The following is a 25231-nucleotide window of genomic DNA, read 5'->3' on the forward strand; positions in this document are numbered from 1 at the left end:
CAGACACCTGTGGTCAATTAATCTTTGACAAAGGAAGCAAGAACATAAAATGGGAAAAAGACAGTCTTTTAAGCAAGTATGACTGGGAAGCCTGGACAGCTATATGCAAATCGATGAAACTAGAATACACCTTCACACTATGCATGAAAATAAACTCCAAATGGCTTAAAGACTAAATATAAGACAAGACACCATCAAATTCCTAGAAGAGAACATAGGCAAAACATTCTCTGACATCCACCTTACAAATGCTTTCTCAGGTCAGTCTCCCAAAGCAACAGAAATAAAAGCAAAAATAAACCAATGGGATCTCATCAAACTGACAAGCTTTTGTATTTTCTTTTAAAAAGATATAGTTTGTGTAAACTTAATGTCTTGAGAATTAGCCTGGTTTCTTTTTTTTCTTTTTTTTGGTCTTTTTTTTGCCATTTCTTGGGCCGCTCCCACAGCATATGGAGATTCCCAGGCTAGGGGTTGAATCAGAGCTGTAACTCCCAGCCTATGCCAGAGCCACAACAACTCGGGATCCGAGCTGCGTCTGCAAGCTACACCACAGCTCATGGCAACGCTGGATCCTTAACCCACTGAGCAAGGCCAGGGATCAAACCTGCAACCTCGTGGTTCCTAGTAGGATTCGTTAAACACTGAGCCACGACAGGAACTCCTAGCCTGGTTTCTTAGAACCTTATTCGTCCAAAGCTTATTTGCACTTTCCTTTTTCTCTCCAATTCTCTGAAGTTGCTGGAGATAAAATTATTTATTCCAAACTTTTTCTTTTCTTTCTTTTTTCTTTTTCTTTTTTTTAAACCTCATTTCAACTTTAAATCTACAGGGGCTGAGTTTTTACATTTGGTTACATTAAGTTAAAGATAAAAAAAACTCGAAGATTTATGTTGTATTCAGTCCAGAGGCACTAGTTGGCAATTGAAATTCTGCAGGAGCTACTCCCCCGTACACCATGGCCCACTCCTACCTTCTAACCAGTTGATTATACTTAGGAATATGTATATGTAGTCACCGTGGACATTATAAAGCTGTAGCAGTCTAAGTCTTCATCTTTGAAAAATGCATAATTTGAAGTGAGACGTAGATTAAAATGCAAATGATATGTGAGCAGGTTAGTAGAGGCAACCAGAGCTAGGTGCAATAAGATTTAAGTACCAGCTCTTTCTGGTACCTGTTGTATAGGGCCCTTTTGCGAGTATTCTCTTCCTTCCTTGCTTGCTTCTGAGTTTCACAGATTTGGCTGGTTTTCTTTTAGGAACTAGTGGCGTTTTGTGTGGAGAAAGTAGGAGGTAAGTTTTAAGCAGTACTTTCCAAATGTGGAGTGTCAAATTTTGGTGGAGAGGAAAGGAAGAAATTTCCAGTGAGGAAAGGACTACTCTGGCTTTTCTAGAGATTTCTATGAAGGCTTTTCCTTCTTAGCACTTCAGGCAGGTTTAGATTATCCTTGTGTGTTTTTACTCTACTTGGTACAGGCATCTTTAGAGCAGTTACCGTCAGGTATTAGAACACTTCCTTGCCTCTATTAAGCTTCCAGAGGCTGCGACCAGTACTTTTTTTCACTGTACTGAGGACCTCACTCAGTACCTGGCATATTGCAGACATTTTCACAGTTCTTATGGATGGATAAATGAATGAATGAAAGCCTTTTACTAAGACATAGAGCAAAAAGAGATTCCTCTCCTGAGCAACCACAGTAATGATTTGATCTGTGGTTAGACCAGTTTATTGTTGAAGTGCTAAATTAGACTTAGAATTGGTTCTGGTGAAACCTGAAACAAATGAAGGAACAGAGAAAGATGAGATTTGTGGTTCAGAAGCCTGAGATATGGAACAAGGATGAAATTGTCCGGTGGAAACCAGAAGCATTCTATGTGAATACAATTGGGAGATTTTTCTATTTCATGATATAAATACTTTGTCATTTTCTGAATAAAAAGAAATATATTTGAAGGAGAAATAGTTTTTAATCCTAAGTATTCCATTTTGAAATTTGATTTTTTTTCTTCTTAATCCTCAGTCTTAAGAAAAACATGTTGAGGAGTCTTTTCTTTACATCTTTTTACTATTATAAAATGAATATCCTCTTATAAAAGTACAAACTGGAGATACATGAAATAAAAGTGACATTCTGTCCAATGTTCTAAATAACTCTCCGTCTTCAGAGGTAGCCAGTGTTAAAAGTTTGATGTGTATCACTTTGGACTTTTAAAACATATGTACAGTCATGCCTTGGTATCTGCATAGGATACCAGTGATCCAGGATCGCTGCTGCTAACAGTCTCTTATATAAAATGGCATAGTATTTGCATATAGCCTACACACATCCTCCCATATACAAGCAAACCTCAGAGATAGTGTGGATTTAGTTCCAGACCACTGCAATAAAGTGAATCGCAATAAAGCAAGTCACACAATTTTTTTGGTTTTCCAAGGCACATAAAAGTTATATTTACACTGTACTTTGTTTTTTTTTTAAGTGTGCAGTAGTATTATGTTTTTAAAAAACAATGTATATACCTTGATTAAAAATACTTTATTGCTGGAGCTCTCTCGTGGTGCAATGGGTTAAGAATGCAGCGTGATCCCTGCAGTGGCTGGGGTCACTGCTGTGGCGTGTGTTTGATCTCTTGCCCAGGAACTTCCTCATGCTGTGGGCATGGCCAAAAAAAATATTTTATTGCTAAAAAATGCTAACCATCATCTGAGCCTTCAGTGAATCTAGTAATAACATCGAAGATCACTGATCCCAGTAATGAAATGTTTGAAATATTGAGAGAATTACCAAAATGTGACGTGAAGTGAGAAAATGCTGTTTGAGAAATGGCACCACTAGATTTGCTTGATGCAGGGTTGTTATAGACCTTCAATTTGTAAAAAAATGCATTATCTGTGAAGTGAAACACAATAAAATGAACTAGGCCTGTACTTTAAATCATCTCTAGATTACTTACGATACCTAATACAGTGTAAATGTTATGTAAAGAGTTGCTGGCATGTGGCAAATTCAAGTTTTGGCTCTTGGAACTTTTAGGAATTTTTTTCCCTCAATTATTTCGATTTCACTGTTGATTGCATCCATGGATATGGAACCTGTGGCTATGACAAGCCGACTGTATTAAAAAATGTGTGTTTATATTTGCATAATTTAAAAAATAAGATCGTTTGATACACATGTTCCAAAATTTGCTTTTCCTGCTTATTGTTTCGTTTCTATTTATATTTCATGTACTTCCAAAATTTCTCTGATGTGACTTTATATTCAAAATGTAAGAGAATAGAATCACTAGCAGAAAGTAACAGACAAAAACCAGAGTTAATTGAATATACAGGAAGATACATTTAATAAGCTCATGCTAAGGAAAATACCTGCTAGTTTTTATCTGTGTAATTGCTGTCCGTTAATTTAGAAGTACCTCTTTTTGACTTGTTTAATCTTTACGAAATTATAAAAGCGATCATTTTTCATATGATGCACTACAGAATAAACACACAGGAGATAGTTAGAGGAAGACGTTGAGACTCATTGAGTATATTCATGGGAATCCACCTATATGCCTGACATTGTATAAGAAACATGAAGATGTAGTCATGAATAGGATGCTGTAATTCCTGAGTGCATGATAACAAAGAGCCAGAGGCAAGAGGAGGCTGACTGCAGGAGGTGATCTAAGCACAGTCTTGAAATACTAGTAAGAGGTAGCCGAGCTTTAAAAAAATGGCTAGAGGGAATAAAGAATTGATTCAGAATTGGAGGTTTTTGTGACAAATGCATTAGAAAGAAAGTCAAGGGAAGTCAGCTGACTCACAATGTGTATGGAAAGAAGTAGAGGGGCTACATGTCCTAGTTTGACTAGGACAGACCAGGTTTACACCTGCAGTCCTGGCATTAATAAAGAATAAATAAAGAACAGCATTCTTTATAAAGAATAAAGAATAGAAGAAATAATTTTACTCTTGAGAGTCCCCCCAGTTCTGGATAGTAACGTCCTTACTCTAAAAGGGAGGGAATATGGGGGAGCTGATAAATTTTAGAGAAAATAGTTTGATCAGTGGGTGGTTGAGATCACTTTGAGGAGAAAGAGTAGATAGTTTAGATTCCAGAGAGGGATAGGAATTTAGTAGGTTAGGGTCTCAATCTAGAATATTAAAATTTACCATTGCAGAGATGAAACAGTTTTGGATTCTGGCTAGGGCCAGTTGCAGTGGGTAATTGAAATGGACTTGATTGAATGGTTCTTTGGAGAACAGAAGGGTACAGAGGTCAAAAAGCTCCATGGATGAAGCTAAGAGTTGGGTTGGAGAATAAGATTTGGGAGCAAGTGGCGACTGAGAGGCAGATTGGAAGTAATAATAGCAAGGTGGGATAGGATTTGGTAAAGCTGAATGGTGTAAATTTCAAAGGCGAAGAGGTTTTTAAGTAAGATTGGAAGAGCAGTGATTTAGAAATGAAACTGGGGGATCAGGGTAATGTTACCCATCCCTCCACTCCACCCCACCCCTTTCCCCTGCACCCTATCTCCATGGATATGGGTGATGGAATGTAGGCAAGGTGTGCTCCTTCCTGAGAGTTCTGTGTTTTGGGGGAACCAGATGGGAATTGGAGGACAGAGGTTTAGCGAGGTTTATTTGCAAACAGAATGGAATGCTGGAAGAACAATTTAGGAAGAAAACAGATATGTTGGGATGGCTATAGAGAAGGATAGGATGGGAGTGGAGATTAGGCCTTGCCTTTTGGGAAAAGATGGAATTACCCAAAAAAGCCAAGAATGAAACTAATTTTTCCTCCATGTTCTAAACAGTGGCGCAAGGTTTGATTTGTCTGATCTGGGCTCCCTGACAGGCTTTCTCATTTCAGAGTAGAGACTGGCTTTGGCCTAGTTCTTATAATGTGCAACTGACAACACCTTGTTGGTTGCCATTCTGTTAGCGTATGTGTGCCTTTAATGAGCCTCTTTGAAAGTACACATACAGGTGTTGAGATTAATTCGGCTTCTCCCTACATTGTTACTGTCTTTGAAGGAAAAAAACTTGGCCTTAATTTGAACTCTTATAATAATTGATCCTATAGGAAGAGTTAAAGGTCAGGAGATAACAATTATATTCTGGAATTTAGGGCATGCAAGGATACAGGCACTGTGGTCACACTCCATCCTTTTAACCTTTTGTTCTACTGTTTTCTTTCAAATCAGGTATGTTTCATGAACATGCTCCCTGTTTTTTCACCTGTGTATCCTTGCTTATGTTCAGATATTTCCTTAGACAGGAACCTCCTCCATCCCTGCTCTTCTGTGCTCTCTATCACATGGGTGCTCTCTCTCAAGCCCCATTAGCAATGGCTACTTTTTATTTTTTTTTTTTTTGGCTTTTTTTGCTATTTCTTTGGGCCTCTCCCACGGCATATGGAGGTTCCCAGGCTAGGGGTCCAATCAGAGCTGTAGCCACCAGCCTACGCCAGAGCCACAGCAACGAGGGATCCGAGCCGCGTCTGCAACCTACACCACAGCTCACTGCAATGCCGGATCGTTAACCCACTGAGCAAGGGCAGGGACCGAACCCGCAACCTCATGGTTCCTAGTCGGATTCGTCAACCACTGCACCACGACGGGAACTCCCGGCAATGGCTACTTTTAATGTCTCCTCAAAGCTGGACACATCGAATACTTTATCTTCACCAGCCTTCACAACAACCCTGAAAACTAGGTAGTACTATCCCCACTATAAAGATAAGAAAACTGATCTTTTAGGAGGTTAATTAAATGTACAGATGCACAGCTATGAAATGGTAGCGTTAAGATTTCAACCCAGGAGTGTTTACAAATCCATCTCCCACCTACACCTTTGCGGAGAGACATGCAATATGTGCGGTCCTTTTGTGGCTGTCACTCAAGGCTTGCCAGAGGTGTTCTCTTTTTTTTTTTTTTTTTTAAATTAAAAATTATTGGGAATTCATGTTGTGGTGCAGTGTAGATGAATCTGACTAATATCCATGAGGATGTGGGTTCGATCCCTGGCCGTGCTCAGTGAGTTAAGGATCTGGCGTTGCCGTGAGCTGTGGTGTGGGTCACAGATGTGGCTCAGATCCAGTGTGGCTGTGGTGTGCCAGCAGCTACAGCTCCGATTCGACCCCTAGTCTGGGAACTTCCATATGCCACGGGTGTGGCCCTAAAAAGCAAATAAGTAAATAAATAAAAAAAATTGTTTTTCCGGCTTTAATTTGATATTAATTGACGTTGTATTAGTTTAAGCTATAGAGGATGATACACATATACCCTGTGAAATGATATTCTCTTCATAAAGGCTTTTTGAGTCCTCTGCTCAGTTGTGCTCTTTCCTTTCTTTGTGTCTTTGCAGTGCTCTGCACCTCAGGCTTTTATATTCCCTGAAGGCTTCCCTGATGTCTCTAGGAATGTTGTACATACATTCTCTGTAACCCACTGAGTTTATAACCAATTTGTATTCATGAGGCTGTTTAATTCTGTGGCATTTGTTTGTTTCCAAGTTTGTCACCTCTACTGGTGATGAGCTTCTTGTGATATCTTGGTATTCCTGGCACTGAGAAATCTGCCTGGCAAATAGAGGCTCACTACTGTCACTGAATGAATTTTGAATGAATTGTATCATTGTACCTGTGGCTTGTCTGTTCTTAATAAACTGTGAATTATTTGAAGGCAGTAATCCAGGGTTGTATTTATCTTTGTATCCTTAACAGTGTCTCTCCCATGGTTATGCAATATATACCTGTTGATTTATATAATATATTAAAACAAAAAATGCTGTTAATAGTCCTGCTCTCCTTAAATAATTTTAAATTTCGGGACTTCGAGTGCATTTTAAAATTAAAAAATAGTTAATTTAAACCAAACATGTTGTTCATTTGTTTATAAACACGCACATTTTTATTCAGTGTTCTCTCTCAATGAAACACCATTATCTATTAATGCTCTTCCAGTAGGCTGTTTGGCTAATCTAGTAGTTTCAGTTGAATTTAAATTTTATTTTAAATTGAGCTAAAGCATTTGAAATAAGGAAAGTGTAGAAGGAGTTTTAGATACTGTATCTGTAAGGTGGTTAAGGTCAGCATATATTAACTGGTAATGAATGACCTTGTCTTCGTAGTTAAACTTCAGTGACTGACTCATTCCTGCCTAACTGCTTCTGAAAAAGCACCTCACTTTCTATTCATGTGACATCAGTTTTTTGGCTTGTTACTGTGATTATTACTTGTACACTTGGTGGCTTTTTTGACTTTGTTTCTGTCTTGATATTTTGTTCAGATAGTCACTGTTTCTGACTTTTGTCAATATGGAAGCATATAAAAGGTAAGAAATATTTTTAAGTAATTGTTTTTTGTACTTTAACTGGTTAATGATTTTATAGTTTTTATCAGTGAACAAACATATTCTAATAAAGTAACTTGAACCATAAACTGATTTGAATGGGTTTTATTAGTCAAGGATTATAAATTCAAACTCTATTAAATTTCTTGCAAGCTTATGAGAATCTCTCTTGGGAAAGAGTGAAAGTTTCTCTATTTCTGTTACACAGCTTTTATTCATTTATTTTCTGATTTTTTCTAAATAAGCATACCCATTCTGGTATACTTGAATTTTTGGCTCAATGTTAAAAAAAAAGGGAATAATTAAAGAAATAGTTTTGACCATAATGTCATCTGTGTTAAAATAAATCTCCTTTACTTGAAAGAAAGCATTCATACAGATAAAAGTTTCTTTATGCTAAATAAAAACAGTATTTTCACCTCTGTATTTGGAGAATGTAAAAATGTTGCCAGTTGTGGAGCCAAAAATTGAAAAACAAGAAACATTTTTTTTTTTCTATTTTTTGTCTTTTTAAAATTTTTTCTTATTTTTTTAGGACCGCACTGGAGGCATATAGAGGTTTCCAGGCTAGGGGTTGAATTGGAACTATAGCTGCTGGCCTACGCCACAGCCACAGCAACTCGGGATCCCAGCCGCGTCTGCAACCTGCACCACAGCTCATGGCAACGCGGATCCTTAACCCACTGAGTGAGGCAAGCGACCAAACCTGCATCTTCATGATACTAGTTGGGTTTGCTACCGCTCAGCCACAACAGGAACTCCTCAAGAGACATTTTAAAACAAATATTGCATATGCCCTTATATTTATAAGAAATACCTCGTGAATTCTATTGTCCTTCCAAGGAAACTAGTTATCTGTTTTATATCCTGCAACTTAATAATGTCCATTTTTGTTTAAGAAGTCTGAATTTGCAGATCTACTTTATACAAAATGAAATTCTATTTTTGAAAATATGGCAGATTTTAATGTTTCTCTTAAAGTTTTTAATCACTATTTATGGTGAATTGAAAACTCAGTGTATCTCACTTGATCCCAAATTGAATACCATTAAATAAGAATGATTTATATAAATCTAAATGATTGTTTTTTTTTTTTTAGAATTTTTACTAGTTTCACTTTTAAAAAAGATATTATTTAAAAATAGATATCTTCAGAGTTCTCTGGTAGCTCAGTGGGTTAAGGATCCAGTGTTGTTACTGCTGTGGCTCAGGCTGCTGCTGTGGTATAGGTTCAATCCCTGGCTCCAAAACTTACACATGCTGTGGTGTGGCAAAAAAAAAAAAAAAAAAAAAAAAAAACATCTTTGTTAATAACATGCATGTACTTTTGTATAATACTGTATTTCTGCCTGATGTGTACTTACAATTCACTAAATTATAGAAATACTTCTTTAAAATCTCATTTATAAATCTTTTAAAAAATTAGTTTGCTCTTGCAGTTATTTATAATGGATTGAATGCCTGCTGTATCTGGGTAATAATTTTAGCTCCAGTGATGTAAAGATGAAAACTCTGTGATGTCTTTATTTCCATGTAGCTCATACTTTAATGAGAGAGATATACCTGAACAAATAATTAAAATAGATGATGAGAAATATTACAGTAATCCGAGATACATACATGAGCCCTGAAATGCAAAAAAGGGAACAATGCCTAAGTTGGTCTGGGTGGTTGTGGTTTCGGGGATGGTCAGAGAAGGCTTCACAGAGAATACAACTTAGTTTAATTGTTGATAACTCTCCAAGAAGAGGAGGAGAAACAACATTTAGACTGAAGGAACAACGTCTGCAAAGGCGCTGAGGTGTATGATTGTGAGACATTTCAGGGATTATAGGTAGTTAGGTTGAGGTACTACTTTTGATGGTGGAAGGCTGTCTGAGGCCAGCTTTGATTACCTGGCAAAGGAGCTTCAATTTTAACCTGTAGGTTAGGGTCGTACATGGTATTAACCTAGTGTTACAAGTAATGGTAAAATTAATACCTGGTATCACTAAGTATCCTAAAGAATAAAGATGGCTAAGTAGGGATTGTATGATATGGAGGTGTGTGTGTATAATGTTGTATATAGCCTCAACCAGTTAATTCATTTAACAGATTTTTATTGTCTACTGAATATGCAAGGCACTGTTTTTAAAGAACTGAGTAATTCTTTGGCTGATTGAAACTTATAATACAAATCAGTCTGTATTATACCCCCACCCACACTCTCTGTTCTTCTTTGTAAGTTTTGGCCACAAAATGACTGTATAATTTCCCTATAATTTTTTTCATCTTCATCATGGTTGACATAGGCACCTCTGTCCTATGACTTGTAGGAGAATGTAGCTAAATTTATAGCACTATCTCCACATTATTGTTCTTCCCCCCAACTGTAGTTTGAGGTCTGGGCATTACTTTTTTTTTTTTTTCAATTGAAATTTCTTTTGAGGTAATTGTAGATGAACATGCAGTTGTATGTGATAATAATCCCTTGTCTGTTTTGTCCAGTTTCCCCCCCATGTTAACATTTTGCAAAACCATGAGAACTACAGTATTAACATTGACATAATCCACTAATCTTACTCATATTTCTGCAGTTTTAACTGTACCCCTCTGTTGTGTATATACTAAGTTCTATAACATTTTATTACCTGTCTAGATTCATGTATCTGCCACTACTATCAAGGTTTTGACCACTTCCAACACTACTAGAAACCCTGTGTTCCTCTTGTGTTGCCACACTTACCACCCCTTTCCACTCTCTAGGTCCCAAACCCTGGCAACCCCTAATCTGTTCTTTTCCCAAAATTCTGTCATTTCAAGAATGTTGTATAAATGTGATCATACAATATATAACTTTGAGGGATTGGCTTTTTTCATTCAGCAGGATTCCTGGAGATACATCCAAGTTGTTAGATCCACATTGATAGATTGTTCCTTTTAGCTATAGGTAGTATTCCATGGTGTGCATTCATCTGTTGAAGGATCCCTGTGTTGATTCCAGCTTTTGGTTGTTTCAGGTAAAGCTGCTGTGAACACTTGTGTTCAGGTTTTTGTGTGAAGGCATGCTTTCATTTCTGTGGCATAGAGGTCCAAGAATGCAATTGCTGGGTCATATGGTAGTTAAATGTTGAGTTTTATAACAAGCCAGAGTGGCTGTACCATCTTGTCTACTGACCATCAACAAATGAGTGATCCAGTTTTTCCTTATCCTTACAAGTGTTTGGTCTTGTCATTATTTATCTATTTTTTTAGCCATTTTGACAGGTCTGTAGTGGTATCTCATTGTGGGTTTTAGTTGTATTTATTTGTATTTCTGCAATGGCTGATTTCTATTGAACATCTTTTTTTTTTTTGCCATTTTTATATCCTTTTCTGTGAAAAGTCTCTTTATGTCTTTTGCTTATTTTATCTTTGGATTGTTGTTGTTGTTAACTGTTGAATTTTGAGAGATTTTATGTATTCTGGGTACCAGTCCTCTGTTAGATAATGTGGTTTCCAGATATTTTCTCCCAAACATAAAACAAAAAAAAAGATAGCTTCTCTTTTTATCATCTTCACATGGACTTTCATAGGGAAGATGTTTTTACTTTTGAAGAGCCCAGTTTATCAGTTTTTTCTTTTATGGATTGTGTTTTTTATATGAAGTCTGAGAATTCTGCCTAGCTTTGGATCCTGAAGATTTCCTCTTAATTTTTTTTTCCTGGACATTTTGCAATTTTATCTTTACATTTAAGCTTATGAGCCTTTTGAATTAATTTTTGTGTAAGGTGTTCAGTTGTGGTTCACTTTTTTCTTTTTTCTCTTTCTTTTTTCCCTCCCTCCCTCCTTCCTTCCTTCTGCTTTTATAGATATCCACTTCCTCTAGTACCATTTATTAAAAAGGCTAGTTTTCCTCCATTGAATTGCTTCTGGACTTTTGTCAAAAAATAGTTGAGCATATTTGTGTGGTCTATTTCTGGGTTCTTTATTCTTGTCTGTTAATCTGTGGTCTATCCTCTACTACTGCCATGCTATCTTGATCTTTCATTCACCAAGACAGATATATTTCTTTGAATACTCTTTTACTGTATTTCCTTCTCTCTTTCTGGAACTCAGATGATGCAAATATTGGTCTTTCATTATTGTCCCACAGGTCCCTGAGGCTTTATTGTTTATTTTTTTCAGTCTACTTTCTTTCTTTTTTCTTTTCCTTTTTTTTGGTCTTTTGTCTTTTCAGGGCCTCACCTGCGGCATACGGAAGTTCTCAGGCTAGGGCTTGAATCGGAGCTGTAGCTGCAGGCCTATGCCACAGCCACAGCAACACCAGATCTGAGCTGCGTCTGTAGCCCATACCACAGCTCATGGCAACACCAGATCCTTAACCCACAGAGCGAGGCCAGGGATCAAACTCACAACCTCATGGTTCCTGTTGGATTCGTTTCCGCTGCGCCATGATGGGAACTCCTTCAGTCTATTTTCTCTCTGTTGTTTGGATTGGTTGACTTTTATTGCTCTGTTCTTAGATTCACTGGTTTTTATCCTCTATTGAGCCCTTCCTGTGACTTTTTCTTCCTGTTGCTCCTTTTTTAGTTCTGTAGTTTCTATCTGGTTACTTTTGTAACTTTTTTTTTTCTAGACTTTTTATAATTATTTTAAGAGAGTTTGCAATTGATGTTTTACATTTAAGAGAATTTGTAATTGATTGTTGAAGCATTTTTATGATGGCTGATTTAAAATCCTTTTCTTATAATTCCAACATTTGATTCATCTTGGTGTTGGTGTTAGTTGGCTTTTCTTATTCATTTGTGATTTTTTTTCTTGGTTCTCAGTATGATAGATGATTTTTCAACTGAATCCTAGATATTTTATCTATTATGTTAGGAGACTCAGGGGCCTATTTTAATCTCTTATTTTCACAGACCATCAGTCACTCTGTTTAGATTTAACATGCAGGTCTTGACCTATTTTTGTGGGTTGTGGTTGCAATGACAGTTTAATTTTCAGAGTCTTTGTGTCGTTATCTTGGTTTGCTATATCTGGTATCACTAGGGCTCCCAGTGGTTCCTGCTGGTGCTGCTTGAGAGAGTAGGAGACATTTTTCTTAGGCTGAGCTACTAGTTGTAAATTAAAGAAGTGAGATGTTACTTCCTTATCATGCCTCCTAGTTTCCCTAATGCCTCTGGATAGGAAAGGAAAGTCTTGGACTCACAGAGAAGAAGGAGCTTCCTGGACTGGACCTCTTACTGAAGCTTACTAAAGCCTCTTGGTAGTTCTATGTACCTGCTGCAGCATTTCTGGGTGGGAAAGGAGATCCTGTGGGGACAGGGAAGCTTCTTTCCTTCCTTTCTTTTTTTTTTTTTCAGTTGTCTATATGTACTTTTTTTATTTTTAAATTTTATTGGGGTATAATTGATTGACAAGGAGGCTTCCTGACTTGGGCTGCTTGCTCTAGCTGGATCTCTCTTGCTCTTTCTTCCTGCCTAGTTCCGTTTCTCTTGGCAGAAAAGGGGATTCTCAGGCCTATCAGGGAAGGAGAGTACTTCCCCTGGCTGTTTGTTTTTGGTGAGGCTCCAGTCTGAATCCCTTGCTGGTGGGGTCTGGCTTGCTTGACGTTGTCACAGGGACTCTTGTTGGATCCTGGGAGGAGTTAGCCTACGTGGACTGCTTTTCGTTACTAGACTGACTGTTGGGAAAAGTCAGGTCTGGATGGCCTTTTTCTATTGGGTAAGTGGAATACAAGACACCTTGCCTTTCTGCTTTTCTTCCATTCCTAGGGCCAAGGAGTTTGCCTTCTTTCTGCCTTTTAGAGTTCTTCTTTGGTTGTCTCTTTTGCTTTTTCCAGTGTTTATAATGTGTTTCGTGGAGCAGAACAAGGAAAAGTGGTTTATGCCATCTTGTCTGGATCAGAAGCTAGGTTATACTTTTTTTTTTTTTTTTTTTTTTTTTTGGCCGAATCCACAACCGTGTGGAAGTTCCCAGGCCAGAGACTGAACCTGTGCACAGCAGTGACCTGAGCTACTGTAGTGATGGTGATGGATCCCTAATCTGCTGCACCACAAGGGAACTCCTAGATTTTACTTTTAATTTTGATTTCTTTGTCATTTGAGCATGGAGATAGGGGTTGGAGAGATATTGGCTAGGACTGAATTTGGCTTGTTGGGGCACCTGCCATTTACTCCCTCTGATGAGATTCCATTAAACACCCTGGTATTCCTGGATTTAATTTCATCCGCCAAATTCTGGCCTGCAAAATGGCAAGCCAAGGCTGCCCTCCTCCTTGAATTTTCTGAGGTCCTGTCTTGGTAGAAGCTTCTTTCTTTAGTTATTTTCTTGATTTTACCCTACGTTTGTGTTTTCAGCCTCTGATGTTTCTTTTCACATTGGACTATCCCATGTAAATTCTCAGGATTTTGTTAATTCTTCTTCCTCAGGATATCTCCTGGAAGTTAGGGTAGTGTTGGGCACATTTCCATGCTGCCTAGAGCACCAAAATTTTCTTTCTTTCCTTTGAGACTGTGTTGTGAAACTTGTGGCATAAAGCTGTACTCCTTTATTTGCTGATGATATATTTACATTTTTATTTTTTTTTAAGCCAGTTTTTGTTCTTTTCATTAGTTTTTGGTGGTTGGAAATTCTCAGGTTCTTCTTTCACTATACCAGCTTTACCGAAAGTTCCAATAATGGCTTTTTGTGGCTTTCACATCTCCCTCTGACATTTGACATTGCTAATAACTTCCTTTTTATCCTTGCATTTGCAACTGGGGTCAAATCTCTTTTATTCTTTTGCTTACTTAATCTCTACCCTTTGTTTGGCTTTTCCTCCCCTAGTTCCTCCATTGACAGTTCTCATGGGCTTTGTCCTTAACTTTGCTTTTCTGTCAACATTCAGTCTATTGGTTTCATCAGCTTTAAGCAGTTGACTCTCAAATTTGGATCTTTAGCTTTAAAATTTTATCGAAGCATTATTTCCTGCTGAAATGAATGTATTTTCTTTAAAGTAGCCCCATATCCTAGTCTTGCTTTTCTATTGATATTGTCACTATTTTTTATGAAAGCCTTGAAGTTGTCACTGGATCGTCTGTCACTCTCCCTCTCAGCCCATTTACCAGGTCAGCGCTCTTTCATCCTAATTCTAATTGACATTGTCAATAATAGATCCTCATTTCTCAAGCTATTATGACTTGTTAATTTGCCTTCTTATGTCTCATTGTATGTTTTTGCTCTCTTCAAGCTATTTTTCTATTTCATTTCCAGATTAAAATCTTTATGTCTCTTTTGATTAACTATAACATAGATATAGAAAAGTTTACAGATCACAGGTGCTCAGCTTTATGAAGTTTCACAAACTGAACATACTTGTATAACTAGTACTGGCATGTTAATCATTTAAAACGTCACATTCATGACCTTGTTATTTTGCCTTAAAAACCAACTAACTAAAGGAGTTGGAGCCTTACTAGTTTCCTTAATACTAAAATAGCAACAGATAAATTGGCATGCCATCTGCCACTGCTTGCCACAGATAGCTTGATTTTGGAGACATTTCTTTCTTACTTCACCCTCTATTTACTTATTTTACCCATACTGCTTCCTGAAATATATTTCCTTTTTTGACTTATAATCTAAATCATGATTATTATTCCAGCCTTATCTCATATCTTACCATTTCTAGGAAACTTTTCAGGGCTACTCCAATTTTTATTAATTCTTTTCTTTTTCTCCTCAGAAATTCCTTAATTTTTTGAATAAGTAATAACAGTATGTTTACCTAAAACAAAATTTAATGGTACAAAAAGGTATATGATGAAAAATCTCTCTTCCATTCTTGTGAGCCAGCCACTGTGTGTTCTTCTAGAAATATTTTATGTACTTACAAGTAAGTTTAATTGCCTTTATTCTTCCTTCTTCTTACATAATATAAGCCTACCAAGTTCTTTATTTTACTTTTTTCTATTAATAATTCTTAATGATAGTTCCAGATCAATACACAAATATTCTTTTTTTATGTTAGGGCTGAATGATATTCTACTGAATGACTATGCTATGATCGTATCCACTACCTATGGTTGTAAAGGTTGGACACTGAACAAATTCACATAGACTGTGATTTGAATGGTATTCCCTAGGATTTCTCAGTTACAAGAAAATGCAGAAGCTAATTCCCTTAATTCCTAAAGTATTTATAATCTCTACTGATTTAATAATTAGACATAGCCTTAATGATAGAGTTGTAAAAAATTTTATTTGTCATTCCTCAAGGAGCAATACCATATATTAAATTATTTTATATTCACCCTCACTTAGAATATTGGTGAATATAAATAAGTCCTTAGAATGGGCTGGAGTGTTTCTCACACAGCTGCCAGATTCTGTTTCCCTTTTTATTCTTCTGAGCTCTTCATACTCCTTTTGAAATTCCTGATAATGAAAGAAAAAAAATGCTGTCAAAGCTTAGACCAGAACTAGTTGTATTTAGAAGCAGAAATGATATTTATTCAAAGTTACAAAATAAAATGAACCATAATCTGGAGTTCCTGGTGGTTCAGTGGGTTAAGGATCTGGCTTTGTCACTGCTGTGACTCTGATTGCTGCTGTGGCCAGGGTTTGTTCAATCCCTGGCCTGGGAACATGCTGTGAACACGGCTGACAAAGAAAAAAAAATTAGAAGTTCCTGTCATGGCTCAGTGGAAACAAACCTGATTAGCATACATGAGGATGCAGGTTCGATCCTTGGCCTCGCTCAGTGGGTTAACGATCCCGAGCTGTGGTGTAGATGACAGACTCGGCTTGGATCTGGTGTTGCTGTGGCGTAGGCTGGCAGCTACAGCTCTGACTTCGACCCCTAGCCTGAGAACCTCCATATGATGCAGGTGTGGCCCTAAAAAGACAAAAAAAAAAAAAAAAAAAAAAATCACAATCTCAGATATTGTTAAAAAAAAGTTTCACCATTCTTTGTCCTAAAAAAAAAAAAAGTTTTTTATTCTTCTGTTCAGAACATGGGATGAGATAGAGTATATCTTCACTAAGGCTTAGCTCACCTGTAGGTAAAATAACAGAATAATTGTTCTTTTTTTGTGACCCATGAAGATACAGTATTTGAAAGTAAATTTTTTAAAGCTGCTACCTACAAGATGAGACAACTGGGATTATCCTACTTGATTTTAAAGTGAATAAATCAATTCCTTTGTACTGATTTGTATACGTCAATGTCCATTTAGTATCCTGGTTGTTACTTTGGAAATACATACAGAGGTTCCCAGGCTAGGGGATGGATGAATCTAAGTTATAGCTGCTGGTCTACGCCACAGCCACAGCAACACCAGATCTGAGCCGCGTCTGTGACCTACACCACAGCTCATGGCAAAGGCTGGATCCTTAACCCAGTGAGCAAGGCCAGGGATTGAACCCGAAAACTCATGGTCCCCTGAGCCACAATGGGATCACCTACTTTGAAATCTTGACGAAGTACGTTTTTCCATAGTCTTGTCTGCCCTCTTCTTGTTTCATCATAAAACCACAACTTTCAGTTGAGAAAAAATTTGTAATTTGTTCTGTTTGGAAAGCCCACATTTTTATCATCTCTTTAGATGCTAACAGGAGGTTAGAGAGGTAAACCTTGTCTCATTTTCAGCTGAATTAACAAGAAATTGACCTCTGGTATGATGAGCCAGACCTAAAAGTAAAATATGTACGTTGTTATTTGTTTAATTGACCCTGAAAGATTCACTGCCTGAAATTCTAGAAGACGAGGAGGAAAATACATTCTATCATAGTTCTTGAGATTTATAGAAAACAAACAGGATATTTGGGGGGAAGTTTCTGATAACTTCAGATGATCGTAAGTTATGCTATAGTGATTTTTCTTAACATCTTTGAGATACAACTCTCATACTGAAGAATTCACCCTTTAAATGATACAATGAGTGATTTTTAACCTGTTTGCAAAGTTTTGCAATCTTTACCACAGTCAATTTTAGAACACTTTTATCACCTCAAAATGAAATTCAGTACCTATTAGCAGTCACGCCTCATTTCTTTCCAAATTTGCCAGCTCTAGGCAACCACTAGTATGGTTTTTATTTCTATATATATAGATTTTGGACATTTCATATAAGCAGATAGTACAGTATCTCAGTCTTTTGTGTTTGGCTTCTTTCACTTAATATAATGTTTACAAGATTTATCCACTATTGTAGCTCGTATCAGTAATTCATTGCCAAATAATATTTCTTTGAATAGATATATCATGTTGTGTTTATCCATTCATCAGTTGATGAACATTTGGGTTGTTCCACTTTGTGACTATTAGAAATAATTCTGCTTGGAGTTTCCCGTTGTGGCTCAGTGGTTAACAAATCTGACTAGAAACCATGAGGCTGCGGGTTCGATCCCTGGCCTTGCTCAGTGGGTTAAGGATCCAGCGTTGCCATGAGCTGTGGTGTAGGTTGCAGATGCGGCTCAGATCCTGTATTGTTTGCTGTGGCTTTGGCGTAGGCCGGTGGCTACAGCTCCGATTAGACGCCTAGCCTGGGAACCTCTGTATGCTGTGGGAGCGGCCCTAGAAGAGCCAAAAAGACAGAAAAAAAAAAAAAAAATTCTGCTCAAACATTCATTTACACATTTTTGTGTGGGCATATGTTTTCATTTCTCTTGGGTATATACCCAAGAGTGGAGTTTTAGGTTATTATATATGATAACTGTTTAACTTTTGAGAAACTACTCATTTTACTTTTACATCAGCAGTGTATGATGGTTCTAATTTATTCATGGTCTGCAGTACTTGCTGTTATTTGTCTTTTTTTTTTTTTTTTTCCTGCCTTTTGTCTTTTTAGGGCCGCACCTGTGGCATGTGGAGGTTCCCAGGCTAGGGGTCTAATTGGAGCCAGATCAGAGCTTCATCTGTGACCTACACCACAGCTCACGGCAACACCGGAACCTTAACCCACTGAGCGAGGCCAGGGATTGAACCCGCAACCTCATGGTTCCTAGTCAGATTCGTTTCCACTGCGCCATGATGGGTACTCTGTTATTTGCCTTTTTGATTAAAGACATCCTAGTGGTGTGAAGTGGTATCTCACTGTGGTTTTGATTGGTATTTTCCTAATGGCTCATGATATTGAACATCTTTTCATGTGCTTCATGGACATTTGTAAATCTTATTTTGAGAAATGTCTACTCAGATCCTTTGCCTGTTTTTAATTTAATTTTTAAAATATTATTGAGTTGTGAGATTCTTTGTATAATCCAGACAGAAGTCCTTTATCAGATATATGATTTGTAAATATTTTCTCCCATTCTTTGGTCATATCATTTACTTGATAGTGGCCTTTGAATTGCAGAAGTTTTTAATTTTGATAAAACCACATTTAGGTATTTTTATTTTGTTGCTTGTACTTTTGGTGTTTTCTTCTGAGAATTTTATAGTTTTTACTCTGATTTTTAGATCTGTGATTCCTGTAATTTTTTTTTTTGCGCCTGGTCTAAGGAAGCATCCTGCTTAATTCTTTTGCATGTGGAGTCCAATTGTCCCTCACCATTAGTAGGAAAGACTAAAAAAAAGGCCATAACTTTGCTTTGAAGACTAATTTCCTTTTGATTTAAGATTCTTTTCTTCTGTTTACATACACAGATATGTGCTGATTAGAAGGCTCACTTGTGCAGAGTGGAGGATAAGACAGTGCCTTACAAAAATGGGTTTTGGGAGTGACCTGAAGAATTCTCACGAAGCTGTGTTAAAATTGCAAGACTGGGAATTACGGTTACTGGAAACAGTGAAGAAATTTATGGCCCTGAGAATAAAAAGTGATAAAGAATATGCATCTACTTTACAGAACCTTTGTAATCAAGTTGATAAGGAAAGTACTCTCCAAATGAATTATGTCAGCAATGTATCCAAGGTAAGAAGAGTGATTTCATCATTTATTGTCTATAGTACCATTATTGTCTTTCAGACAAATAGATCATGCTATTGAATAAGAATAGCCAAGTTGGCATTCTCAGGCAGTGGTTCCAAAATCTTGCTGATTATCAGAATCTCAGGGGGACAGTTTCAGAAACTAAAATTTGGGCCCTATCTCCTGATACTTTGAGTCACTAGATCTGAAATGTTTGAACTTTGGAATCCTCCCTCTCCCCCCTCCACTGCCCAAAAGATTTCCATATTATTCTCATGACTAGTTAGGTTTGAAAACTATTCTAATAAATTTTGCTTTCTTTATTACCCTATCTCCTTGGGTCCCTTGAGCCCTGCTGTTTTCTTCTGTTACACAAACTTTCATTGTAATCCACCTCTGAATCCTTCTGTGAATCATTAGTATAGTGAATCACATGGAATATTTTAACATGTAGGTGTTCTTTTCTGTCATTTTCACTATTCAAATGCTAATGTACTGATGATTTAATCACATTTAAAAATCCTTTGGATAAACAGTATGGTTTTTTAACTCAAAGATTATAAAATATAAAATTTAAAATTAAAGGCTAGAGAAATGAAGGCCAAAATTGCACTGTTAATTCTTCTTTGAAGGTATTAAAGATGAAATGTTACACACCTTCATAGTACTTAGATATTTGCTCTGTTTATTTCCATTGTCTTCCTTAGGCATCACATTTCACTGTATTTATTCAAAGTTAAATTTTTTTTGTGAACTTACTTTGAAAAGTTCAAATATTGGTGTGTTTTTTTCACTCATGGGTTTTAGGATTTTAGTAAATTGTAGAGGAAACTCTTTCCTATGGGGAATGTGTGCATGTGGTGTGTGTGATCAGATAAAGATCGGTGATTTCTTTGATTACCCCTAATGATAATATCTTTAACTTCCTTTCCTGGGCCAGTGAGGTTCCCCAAAGAGCAATTCTCTAGTCTTTAGTCTGAAGGTAGGATTGCCAGATGTAGCAGATCAAACTATAGAGCACCAGTGAAATTTGCATGCAATATTTGAGACATGTACACTAAAAATTATTTATTACTTATCTGTAATTCAGATTTAACTGTTTGACTACTTATATTATGGGAATAGATAGCGGAGATTGAGTATTCAGAGTATGTTAGTTAATTCTGTTTTTGGTAAGTTGCCTGGTGTCTCTGAGTCCATAGGCTCTATGGTTCGTTTTTTCCTCTTGTTTTCTTCTGCACTGAGGGAAAGGAATAATTGCATGTCTGTGTGGCCTCAGTAGAAACGAGAATTATGGCTGTTCCTTACATAAACTTTGAGTCAATCCTCCTGTTTCAGTACCCTCTCCTTTTCCTTCATTTAGGTTTCTCCACTTCTTGAGCTTTACTGGAATTATCTGACCCTGTAAATTGGTCTCCCCCCCCCCAGTTTTATTGAGTTATGGTTGACATATCACTGTATAAGTTTAAGGTATGTCACATGATGGTTTGATTTATATATATTATGAAGTAATTACAGTAGATTTAGTTAACATCTACGATGTGTAGCTATAATAAAAAGAAAAGAAAAAAGAATTCTCCTTCTGATGAGAACGCTTAGGATGTACTCACTTAATAACTCTCCTCTCTATCATGTATCAGTCAGTCTTAGTCATCATTCTGTACTCTACTTATTTATCTTATAACTCAAAGTTTGTTACCTTTTGACCACTTTCTCCAGTTCCTCTTTCACTCCCTTTTCTTCTTGACCTGCCCTTTGCAGAACACTTACTTTTCAACTTCTCTTGATGTGGTAATCAGTTACCACAGCTTTTTATTTTCTTACATTTTATTGGCGTGTCTTATTGTGATTGCTCCATTTCTATTTTCTTTGTTATTGTGAATTTATACTTTCTATAACCATATTGTATTTTAGTGGGGTTTTAGAGAGTGGAAAAATAAACATATGTTTTATTTACTATGTTTAGCTGAAATTATACTCTTTAGAAAAGTAAGGTAGTGAAAGGAACAAGACATAGAATTAATAGGTAAGAAGATTGAGGATTTATGAGGGCAGGACAGAGGAGGAGTGTTCAGTGTGTATGCTGACCTGTGAGGTATTTTGGTGAGGAATATATGGAGACAAACCTAAAATAATTAAGGAAGGCAGGAGAATTATTGCGATGGGAAAGGGGGTTAGGGAAAAGTGATAGATTGGGAGGAAGTGTGTGTGTGTAGTATTGCCTTTCAAAAAGGGAAATGTTAGGAGATCACAGTTGAACAATGGTTGGAAACCCAAAGAAAACAAGGAGTATGTCAGCTTTTCCTCTTAACACTGAAAATGTCACATTTATTCTACCTAAAAATAAAGTCTTATATATCAGTTTTTTTTCTTTAGAGCATTGTGTTTTTGGTGTTCTGTTTAAAAGAAAAATCTTTGCCTGATTTAAGGATGTTTCCATAAAGTTTTATAGTTGTAAGCTTTTATATGTAGATCTGTGATCCCATTTTAGTTAGTTTTTGTATATGGGGTAAGTTATAGGTTCAGGTTTGTTTTTTTTTGCTAACAGATAGCCATTTGTTGCAGCACCGTTTGTAGAAAAGATTTATTAAGGTTCCTTACTGAATTGCCTTTGCATCATTGTTGAAATCAGTTGACCATAATGTGTGAGTCTGTTTCTACACATTGTATTCTGTTCCATTCATGTCTTTGTCTACCATGACACCAGTAACACAGTACTTTGATTATTGTTGCTTTATACTAATCTCAGAGTTATATAGTGTAATACCTCTTTTGTTCTCTAAAATAGTTTTGGCTGTTTTAGTTCCTGTGCATTTCCATATGAATTTTAGAGCTAGCCTGTCAGTTTCTATAAAAGAGCCTACTAGATTTTGACTGTAATGCATTAAGTATTTAAGTAAATTTGGGGACAATGTATATCGTAACAGTATTGCAGTTCTAATCTATAAATATCTTATGTATCTTCTTTAATTTTTTTGCATAGTCTTAGAGATTTCAATTTATGGGTCTTTCAGATTTATGCATAAGAGCTTAATATTTTTTGATGCTTTTTTAAATAGTATTTTTCCTCATTTTTGGTTTTCCTTTGTTCATTGTTATTATGTATGTTAATCTCATAACCTAATTTTGCGAAATGTACTTATTTGCTGTTTTCTGTGGAGTCCATTGGATTTTTTATGTAGGTGATGCTCTCATCTGCACACAAAGATAATTTTACTTCTTCCTTTACAGTTTGAATGCCTTTTATTTATTTGTCTTGCCTTTTTTCAGTAGCTAAAACCTTCAGTGCAAAGTTCAGTAGAAGAATTGACAGCACACATGTGTGTCCTTGATCTTAGGGGAAGAGCACTTAGTCTTTCACTATTATGATGTTAGCTGTGAGTTTTTGGTAGATATCTTCTATAAGTTTATGGAAATTTCCTTCTGTTTCTGCCTAGCTTGGAATATTTTCATTAATTGTTGGATTTTGTCAAGTGATTTGTCTTCTGCTTACATGTTTGTACTGTTTTTTTCTTTTTAGTTTGATATGTTGAAATGTATTCATTGATTTTCAAATGTTTCAATCCTTTGAAGATTGTTAAAAGAAATTTGTATCCCTGGATTAAACCCCACTTCATCTTTTTGTATTATCCTTTTTAAAAAATATCATTGGAACAAAAAAACCATTGTATTCAATTTGCTGAAAAATTTTTTTTGGAGAATTTTTGTATCAGTGTTGTTGAGGAATATTGATCTGCTGTTCCTCTTCTTGTAATATTGTCTAGATTTGGTGTCAGAGTAATGCTGGTTTCATAAGGTATGTTGGGAAGTATTTTCTCTTCTTCAATTTTTTGGAGAACTTTATGTGGAGTTAGTTTTATTTCTTATTTAGATGTTGATAGAATTCGCCAGTAAGCCTTGGAGAAGGTTTTTAATTATAAATTTAATTTTTAAAATAGAAGGCTATTGAGATAATCTTATTCTTCTTCAGTGAACTTCGGTGCCCTTCAAGGAATTTGTTTGTCTAAGTTATCAAAATTTTAAATGGTGTTTATTATTTTGCCTTATTATCTTTTTAATATACGGAGAATCTGTAGTGGTAATACCTCTCATTCCTCATGTTGATAATTTGTGTCTTCTTATTTTCTTGGTCACATTGGCTAGAGGTTCTCTGTTTTACTGATATTATCTGAGAAACATCTTTGGTTTCATTCATTGCCTTTATTGATGTTTGGTTTTATATTGCATTGAGTTCTGCTCTGAAATCTATTGATTTTTTTCCCCTACTTGATTTGGGTTTCATTTGCTGTTTTTCCCCCAGATTGATAAGACTGAAGTTGAGATTATTAATTTAAGATCATTCTTCTTTGTAATATGTACAAGCTTATAGTGTTCTTAATATTCTTTCAATACTGTTTTAGCTGCTTTCCAGAAAATCCTCATATGCTTATTTTCATTTTCTATCAGTTGAAAATACATTTTATTTTTTATTTTTTCATTTTTAAGGTTTTATTAAAGTATTGTTGATTTACAGCCAGAATACATTTTAATTTCACATTTGGTATCTTCATGAGCCATGTATTCTTTTGCAGTCTGTTATTTATTTATTTATTTATTTATTTATTTATGCATTTTTAGGGCCTCACCTGGGGCATATGGAGGTTCCCAGGCTAGGGGCCTAATCAGAGATACAGCTGCTGGCCTATGCCACCGCCACAGCATTGCCAGATCCGAGCTTGCGTCTGTGACCTACACCACAGCTCATGGCAACACCAGATCCTCAGCCCACTGAGCATGGTCAGAAATCGAACCTGCAACCTCATGGTTCCTAGTAGGATTCATTTCTGCTGTGCCATGACGGGAACTCCTACAGTTTGTTATGTAATTTCCATCTATTTCTAGAGTTATTTTTGTTATTGATTTAAATTTTAATTCTATAGGTTTCCAATATCCTATTTTATATGACTTGAATCCTTTAAAATTTATGGACACTTATTTCAGAATATGGCCCAGACTATAGTCTGTCTTGGTTACTCTTTCATGTGCACTTCATATTCTGCTATTGTTGTTTGTTGTATATATGCCCATGCCAAACTTCTAGCCCATCCCTCCCACCTTCCTGTCTCCTTTGGTAACCATAAGTTTGTTTTCAAAGTCTGTGGTTATGTTTCTGTTCTGCAAATAAGTTCATTTGTATACTTTTTAAGATTCCATATATAAGTGATATCATATGATTTTTATCTTTCACTGTCTGACATTTCACTTAGTATGATAATGTCTAGGTCTGTCCATGTTGCTGCAAATGGCATTATTTCATTTTTTTATGACTGAGTAGTATTCCATTGTATGTATGTACCACATCTTCTTTATCCACTCCTTTGTCTATGGACATTTAGGGTGCTTCCATGTCTTGGCTCTTTTAAATAGCACTGCACTGAACATTGGGGTGCACGTATCTTTTCAAATTATGCTTTTCTCCAGATAGATGTCCAGGAATGGGATTGCTGGGTCATGTGGTAGTTTTTTTTTTAGTTTTTTGAAGAACTCCATACTGTTTCCCATAGTGGTTGTACCAGTTTACATTCCCACCAGCAGCATAGGAGGGTTCCCTTTTCTCCACACTATCTCTGGCATTTATGGTTTGTAGTCTTTTTGATGATGGCCATTTTGGTTGGTGTAAGGTCGTACCTCATAGTAGTTTTGATTTGAATTTCTCTAATAATCAGTGCTGTTGAGCATCTTTTCATATTTTTTTTTTTTGGCTATCTATATGTCTTCTTTGGAGAACTGTCTATTTTGATTTTATGCCCATTTTTAAAAAATTGATTGTTTATTTTTTTGATATAGAGCTGCAGAAGTTGTTTATGTATTTTGGAGGTTAATCCTTGTCAGCACTTCATTTGCAAATATTTTCTCCCATTCTGTGGTTTGTGTTTTTGTTTTGTTTATGGTTTCCTTTGCTGTGCAGAAACTTTTAAGTTTAATTAGGTTCCATTTGTTTATTTTTGTTTTTATTTTCATTACTGTAGGAAGTGGATCTGAAAAGACATTGCC

The 25231-nt window shown here is 36.2% G+C and overlaps 1 protein-coding gene across 8 annotated transcripts in view; it reads left to right on the plus strand.

The window, feature by feature from the left end:
• FER (FER tyrosine kinase) overlaps positions 1-25231 on the plus strand; it is a 433188-nt gene that overhangs the window by 29481 nt on the left and 378476 nt on the right. For 6 of the 8 annotated variants that reach the window (XR_002341846.1, XM_005661571.3, XM_021084609.1 and 3 more), the window contains exon 3: positions 18934-19201. Coding sequence is in view for 7 of the 8 variants with exons in the window: in XM_005661571.3 (XP_005661628.3) it covers positions 18995-19201 (207 nt within the window). In the remaining variant the exon portion in view is untranslated. Of the gene's footprint in view, positions 1-12269; positions 13029-15035; positions 15181-18933; positions 19202-25231 lie in introns of those variants that run through there. The other 2 variants (XM_021084606.1, XM_021084608.1) reach the window with 2 other exon arrangements.

The sequence above is a fragment of the Sus scrofa genome, chromosome 2 (genome assembly GCF_000003025.6).
Source record: "Sus scrofa isolate TJ Tabasco breed Duroc chromosome 2, Sscrofa11.1, whole genome shotgun sequence".
Classification (NCBI taxonomy): domain Eukaryota; kingdom Metazoa; phylum Chordata; class Mammalia; order Artiodactyla; family Suidae; genus Sus; species Sus scrofa.